The sequence below is a fragment of the Quercus lobata genome, chromosome 1 (genome assembly GCF_001633185.2).
Source record: "Quercus lobata isolate SW786 chromosome 1, ValleyOak3.0 Primary Assembly, whole genome shotgun sequence".
NCBI classification, from domain to species: domain Eukaryota; kingdom Viridiplantae; phylum Streptophyta; class Magnoliopsida; order Fagales; family Fagaceae; genus Quercus; species Quercus lobata.
Genome location: NC_044904.1, coordinates 19,116,283 through 19,124,483, shown reverse-complemented (window position 1 = coordinate 19,124,483; position 8,201 = coordinate 19,116,283). Strand labels below are relative to the sequence as shown.

The 8,201-nt window shown below is 35.1% G+C and overlaps 1 protein-coding gene across 1 annotated transcript; it reads left to right on the top strand.

Moving 5' to 3' along the window:
- Positions 1–508: 508 nt before the first annotated feature.
- On the top strand, positions 509–6,397 carry LOC115982237 (protein STRICTOSIDINE SYNTHASE-LIKE 3-like). Its single transcript, XM_031104781.1, has 4 exons — positions 509–1,134; positions 2,123–2,398; positions 4,875–5,042; positions 5,744–6,397. The coding sequence occupies exons 1-4, from the start codon at positions 803–805 to the stop codon at positions 6,144–6,146; spliced, it is 1,179 nt and encodes a 392-aa protein (XP_030960641.1). The 5' UTR covers positions 509–802; the 3' UTR covers positions 6,147–6,397.
- The last annotated feature ends 1,804 nt before the right edge of the window (positions 6,398–8,201 follow it).

Sequence of the window (8,201 nt, the reverse complement as noted above, 5' to 3'; positions counted from 1 at the left end):
AAAAAAAAAAAAAACCAAACTGTGAATGAAATAAAACTCTCCTCTTTTGAGGTTTATCTGTTTGTGGATGCATGACATTTCAACCTATATGTATAAATTATTATGAATCTTTAAAAAAAAAAAAACTTTTTTGTGAATATTATTAATGAAAACTTAACTATTGTATTTATAAACAAAAACTCACACAAAGTGTTATTTCATGAAATATTTATGAGTGTCATTTTGTAAAATCTCAAGAGAGATTAGGGTAATTTACCCTCATGTTACACATTTTTTCTTTATCATTTTTTATTTGGGCATGCTATAGATATATAATTTTTTTTTTTTTTTTTGTTGAGAATTTTAATGAGTCTTGTTACTTATTCTTTAACTAACTCATGTATAAAGACTTTCCCAAAAAAAAAAAAAAAAAAAAAAAAAAAAAATCGTGTATAAGAAAAAAAAAAATTGAATAATTATAATAAAATCAACAACCTTAACCAATGTCTCCATACACTCATCAACCAATCCCTTGACTTGGCCAATATTGAACCAGCTACAATGCTACTAAAAAACAAGGTCATTGATATCAACGTCCCTTATCTACCACCCCTACCTGCAAATGCTTCACCTACTCCTCTTTCACACATCTAACTGATGATTTTTTTTTTTTTTTTCCTAAGCACAAAGACTCTCCCTCTCTACCTTCCTTTCCTTCAACTTTGAACCTGTAACACGCACTCTTTAACAGGGAGTGCACGTGTTGTCACGTTGCTCAGAGACCAAACCTCCTCTCAGCTTCTGTTTCTCTGTCTCAGCGACAATGTCACCGTTCGGAGCCTTGGCGGGGCTCTTCTTCTTGCTCTTAGCCTTGTACTGTGGCACAGACCCTTTGAGGCACAGCGCCATCTCTGACTTCCCTGACTTCGAATCGTACAGAGTGGACATGCCACCTTGGTCCCAGGTTCCCACAGAGAAAGACACCCAAAATTTGCTTCAGAATTCGGAAATTAAGTTTCTCAACCAAGTCCAAGGCCCTGAGAGTGTAGCCTTTGACCCTCTTGGCCGTGGACCCTATGCTGGTGTCGCTGATGGCCGGGTCGTCTTCTGGAATGGCCAGTCCTGGATTGATTTCGCTTACACTTCGCCTAATAGGTCAGTTTTTTTTTTTTTTTTTTGTTTTTTTGTTTTTTGGTGTAATGGGGTTTCTGGGTTTTTGTCGGTTTATGAGTTTCTGAGCTCGGTGGTACGTTCTGTGGGACCCACATCACATGTGAAGAAAATGGTGACTTATAATATCTGCTTTTATATTGTATATTTAGTGAAATTACATGGGTTGCACCCTTTTCTGCTTCTTCTTTTTTTGGGGTTAAGAGTTAGTAGTTTAAAGCTTGATTCTTGACATGAGAGAGCATTTAGCCTGAAAATACTGAATTTGCATATTAAAAAGAAGGGAATAGAGATGGAATAGATAGAAGAGCAAACATGTAAAAAGTGCGACATGGATAACTTATTGGAATCACATTTATGTAAGTGCCGTGAGCTGTTATGGTGTTACTATGGTAGGAAAGCCCCACTGGTTGCCCCTTTAACCGCTTATATTTACCCCAAAAAAAATGTTTGTGAGGGAAATGTGAAATATTATATTAATTGAGATGTAAGAATCATGTCATATGTTTTGATTATCATAAGTGTTGTTGTGTTCACGCTCCACACTCATATAAATTATAATCTCCAAGATGCCATTGATTGGATTTTGTAAAGGAATTATTTCTTGGTGGATTCTTATTTAAATTTTTGGTTTTCTTCATGTTTGTATTCTTCACTCTTCAGTATACTCTTTCATCCTCCATCATGTTGGTTATAGTTTGTCTTTTTATTCACTGTTTGGTACTCTTCATCATATGGTTCAGACCTATAAGCAAACAAATTATGAGAACATGTCACATGGGATCAGAAAATGAATGGCTCCATGTAATTAACAGCTTCCTTGATTAATAGAATTGGTCTGAGTCATTCTCCTGTGTTTTGCTACTTTATTAAAAAATAATTCCTAGTTGTGTTTTTGCCTTTTGGTTATTTATCTTTGCAATAATGCCTTTGGGAATAATAATTTGTATTCCATCTATTATTTGGGATTCAGGTCAGAACTGTGTGATCCAAAACCATCACCTTTGAGTTACTTGAAGAATGAGCACATATGTGGCAGGCCTTTGGGGCTCCGATTTGACAAGAAAACAGGCGATTTATACATTGCAGATGCATATTTTGGGCTACTGAAGGTGGGACCAGAAGGTGGTTTGGCAACATCACTAACAACTGAGGCAGAAGGGGTTCCATTGGGGTTCACCAATGATCTAGACATTGATGAAGAAGGGAATATTTATTTTACAGATAGTAGCACCAAGTATCAGAGGAGGTAGGCCCTTTAATGCTATTCCTTCTGAGAAGGTGACAATGCATTTTTTTGAAGTTGTTACTTCTTTGGATGTTAGTTAGTTATACATGATTCGAGAATGTCAAAGAGACCCCCTTATTTTGTTGTAGTGTCCCACTCACTGCTGAAATGCCACTTCCCCTATACAGTGCACAATAGAATGCACAACCTTATTTTGTAATGAGAAGCATTAGAATGCTTATTGTCCTTTAGGGCATAAAGAAGAATGTAGTTTCCCTTTCTTCTATTGCAGTGGGACATCGTCTTATTCTGAAAGGCATTAAAATGACACTTCTGTGCATAAAACTAATGCAGTTAGAAAAAGGACTAATATTTCTTCATAGCAATGACCAGCATACCAGGGTATATGGTTTTTAACTTCATAGATCAGTATGGATGATAAGTTTAGGCTGAGAGCCTTGTAGTTGAACTCACACCTCTTAGTATTTCCAATGTAGACATCTAGGGTTCAAATCATTCTTTCCCGAACTATCGATTTATCAAAAAAGTATCGATGATAATTTGAGAGAGTTGATACTTCCCCTGCAATGACCCTTCAGATATTCAACTGATTTGAAAGAGTGATTGTGAGTATCTTCTTTCTGTTAAACTAGTAATGACGGATTGTGCAGTGACCTGTCAGGAAGTGATATAATTTGGTTTTTCTAATTTTAGATCTTGCATTTGTACATGTTTATTCAAAATTTGTGATAATTGAAAATGTTGTATTTAACTTGTCATATCAGGTCCCACTGAGTGTCTATTAACAATTGAGAAATGAATAAAAACCCATGTTCCATGTAGGGTTTTTCTTGTATAATGACTCTCACCATCCACTTTGCTCATTTTAACCTGCATATTTGATATGATGGTATGCATGGATAATTTTTAAGTGGCAATGAATTTTCTTTATCCAAATTTACCAAATTATATGAATTTCGTAAATATGCAGATTAAACCTCAATATCTCTATCAGATTTACATTTTGAATGATTGTAAACATGGTAATATCACATCTTCTGCAAATTATTCACAAAAAGATTAGATATGTAAGATTGCTGGTTTAAGATCCACTAGGTGCACTTGTAACTTACCAATAAAAAAATAAAAATTATTGGCAAATATTTCTTAAAACAAAAACAATGTTCTTTCTTCTTTTTATGCATTAGTTATGGATACACTTACTAGATTGATTCAAGATGAAGCTCCATGGTGTATGGTTTTAGCATACAATATACTTTAGTGGATGAAACTAAATGTGGAGTCAAAGCCAAGCTTGAAACCTTTAGGTTTAGAATTTAAAGGCTTTTGGTTAAGTAAGTCTAAGACAGTATATGGGGTGTAAATTCAGTAACAAGAGAAACAAAGATGAAGGGGATGTAAAACTTGATGGCCAAGAGATACCACAAAGTAAGTGATTTCAATATCTCAGATTAATAATTATAAGAATGGTGAGATTGAAGAGAATGTGAATCATAGGATAAGAGTAGGATGGTTGAAGGAGAAATGCATAAGGAATAATGCGTGATTGTTGAATACCTACTAAATTAAAGGGAAGGTTTTACAAGACTGTTGTAAGACTAGGCATGCTATATGATATTGAATGCTAAATATGTTTATAAAATGAGTCTATCTAAATTTAAAATGAATATGTGAAAATGCAAGGAAAGATAATGAAGAAATTCAATTAAAAATAGGGGTAGGTCCCATTGATAAAATGATGAAGCCAAATCGCTTGAGATGGTTTGGTCATATGCTAAAGAGAGTGATTAATGCACTTGTAAATAAGAGTAATTTGATTAAAGACGAGGGAACAAAAAGAGGCAGAGAAAGACCTAAAATAACACGTAGAAATATTAAAAAATGACTTGTTAATTACGAAGGCAACAGAGTGTGATTTTGGAAGGAATAGAATAGCAAAGAAGAACACGAGAGGATCCATAACCGACCTCATAGTTCTGGGAAAATGGCTTTGTTGTTGTTGTTTTGGTTCCATTAACATTTCAGATTTTGAGAGAATATTTAATTTTCCTGATCTTATGTTATTTTAACTACCAAAAATTTTGGTATCTTGAATTTGTGATATCTTCATTTTTTCCCAACGCTTGAATTTGTTCTTGAATCTTGAATTCTTTCCCCAGTATGTATAAAACTCTTGTATCAACTTGTTTTCATATAATACCCAAATGCTTTCAGAATTGTCAGTCAGTTAATTTCTGTAATCTGAAATTGTATAATGCCAAAGATGGTTGCAACCCAGCAAGTCATTGGTTTAGAAGTAATTTAAGACTACTGCTGTCAAGTTGTCTGGGTGGCCCCTAATAGATTTCTCCAGCTCTTTTTGTGTTCGGTAGACTCCTCAGTTTTTTCTGCTAGTTTCTTAATGATCATTCAGCCTTTTCTTTTTAACAGCATGAGAACCACTATGCATCAGTGTTAACACAGTTATTTCATGCAGGAACTTCATTCAGCTGGTTTTTTCTGCAGAGGATACTGGGAGGGTACTGAAATACAGTCCAACTACTAAAGAAACCACTGTCCTTGTTAGGAATATCCAATTTCCAAATGGTGTGTCTTTAAGCAAAGATGGTTCCTTCTTTGTCTTTTGTGAAGGAGCCATTGGCAGGTGAGGACCCTCCCTGTGAATGTATGCCACTTATATATAGGCAATGTCAATGTCTAGAGTCACATGACATGGACCCTCATTTTGCTCAGTTGTTATTCATTGCATTGTTTGCCTTTTAAATTGGTAGTCAGTAGTCACAAATTTAATTTATTATGCGATTATTGGAATTGAATTGGGACTACTTTGGAATACTTTTCATTATGAGACTACTTTGGTCATCAAGAGACTACTTGGGTATACTTTTCATGAGAGAGAGAGAGAGATACAGATAAGTTGACATCACTATATGTGACTCGTGGAGAGCAAATATTGCTTGCTTTTGGCAGAGTTCTATAAGAAGTTTTAACTCTGAAGTTGCTAGATAGATGTTTCTCAGAAAATATTTTCCAAAGTACTGTACTCTTACCTTGACATTTTTCCTTTTGACAGAAGATCTATGAGAAACATATAACTCATCTGTATTTTTGTCCATATGTTTTGTTCAACAGTGTAAAGAATACCTTTATATCAAATTGGTACAGCTGAACAATTTTAAAGTAATCTGGTATGTTATGATCATCAATTGATATAGTCCGCATGCATATATCCCAAGTAGGTTTCCTGGGAATATTTTTGGGTCATTGAAGCCATTGTTATCAGAAATAATTTTTGCTGTAATCTTTTAGTCATTAGTGAAGTCTGATATCATCTTGATTATGTAGGTTACGCAAGTATTGGTTGAAAGGCGAGAAAGCTGGGACTTCAGAGGTATTAGCAATCCTACCTGGATTTCCTGACAATGTCAGGACAAATGAAAAGGGCGAGTTTTGGGTGGCAGTCCACTGTCGACGAAATCTATATACTTATCTTTGCGCATTATACCCACAAGTTAGGAAATTTTTACTCAAGCTCCCAGTTCCTGCAAAAATTCAGTTCCTGCTTCACATTGGGGGCAAACCCCATGGGGTTGTTGTCAAGTACAGTCCAGAGGGTAAGCTTTTACAGATATTGGAGGACAGTCAGGGGAAGGTAGTTAAGGCAATAAGTGAAGTGGAAGAGAAGGATGGGAAACTGTGGATGGGCAGTGTTTTGATGCCTTTCATTGCAGTTTACAACTTGAATTGAAGCAAAAAAAAAATCTGTAATCCTGATAAAGGGCTTTCATTGCTCATGTTGGGGGTAGCTCCTATGGAACACTTCCCCCTCTAAAAAATGTTTTTTCCCTTAATTTTCCACATTTAAGAATCCGAAATGTTTTCAGTCCCAGGGCTAGAATATGATGATTTTACGATCGTATTCCATGTTTCGATATGTATCAAGTATTTTGTTTTCACGGACTGACTTTGACTTGTGTCAAAATTTGTTCATTTTGCTTTCTTCTAATGCTACAGTTAAAAGTAAAATATATTAATAATGATTTTTGAGACATGCATAAATCCTTAAAAGGCATTTTCTGTGAATGCCAAAGTTTTTTGTTGCCTTTCTCATTTGGCAACCACAATTCCTTGAAATGCAAATGCAAATGCAAAGAACAGGGAAAGAAAGCCACTCCCCAACTTAAATGTCATAAATTACAAAGAATGCTTTAGCAAAGGCATGCTAGAAAATGGTGGCCTATGGAGAAATCAGGAGGTACTCTCTTCCCTTGACTCCCTTAACTTGACTGCATAATTGCTCTTATCTACTTAGTAAGACAAACTTTTAGACCTCACTAATGGATGATTCTAGATCATGAGATATGATGATATATATGATTGTAACCTTAACTCAAGGGATGAAAGAAAGAAAAAGTAGAACACTGCACTCCGATTCCAAAGTTCGATCTCTTCTTTTTAGTGAAATAGTCACTAGAATTGAGTACCAATTTTCTTGAGGTCGGTTTCTGTTGATATTGGGCCCGTATGGCTTGAATTGCCAAGCCCAACTCGGTCATCTAAACCAAATACAAGCGGTAATAGGAAACCTCACTGGCCGACTTTAACATATCAATATTTATCTTGTATTAAGTGCAGCCGTGTGTGTAGAGAATTCCAATAACCTATTAGGTATAGCCGCAAAAGAGAAAAATAGAGAAAAAAGAGACAGTCAGCTTCTATTTCTATTGTTTTTGTGAGAGAGTTCTAGGGTGTAATTGGGATTTGGGTTTCTTAAAAATATTCTTGTGCAATATTGTATCTCCCTATTTTTATAGTGAAATTTCTTTGTCGTCGTTGTGGAGGTATGCAGTTTGTCAAACTACGTAAATTCTTGTGTTCTTTGTATTTGTGTTTAGTATTTAATTTCTGCTTATTTATTGTTATTAATTTGAGTCCTAAGGTACTATCTGTACAACAGTTTCCTTTTAAAGCTGTGTTTTGTTTTTTTTTTTTTAATGGGAAAAAAATAGTTAGGGGCACAATTTAAGTTGGCGGCTTTCACCTAGACATGACCATAGGGCACTCTATCTGTTGGGCCTAAGCCTACAGTAGCAATGAATCTAGCATGAGCTAAGAGAATGAAAATTTTTTCTGAAACACTTTCCATTGCAAGATTTAAATCTGAAACCTCCACCTTTCAAACCCTTACGAATGCCCATGACCACTAAACCAACTAGTCCGGTGTTCTTTTAAAGTTGTAATAGTTACTTTAGATAGCCTATTTTTCATAAGTGGAATTGTATTGATGGGTGGTTATTAATGATTTGTAATCACTACACGTGGTCCACATGTTGTGTATTACCAGCTTAATGCACATTCAACACATGGGTGTTATCCATTTACGACGAACATGGCTTGTGGTTTGGGTAACGAAAGGCCTCACGTGGTATGGTCAACTTTGTTTTTTTATCTAGCTAAACACCATGCCTAATATGCCGAGTAGAGTGGTCCTTGATCTAGTTTGTCAAGCATAGGTTACTATGTAATGCTCACAAAGCTCGATCTCCCAACCCACCCCATTGTCATTACGCAAACAAAAAGGACATATGCTCGAAGAGTAACTTTGTTAAAATAAATACACGTTTCAACGGTGGAAAATGGAATATAACCATTCTGAAGTTTAAGTTTTTGAAAATACTTGGCAAAACCTTTTTATATTTATTTATTTACATTTGAACTTATCGTATTTTGTTTTTTTTTTTACAAAAACATGAATCCTGATTCCAAAATAGGTGACCAAATAGGCCCAAAATCACAATATTAA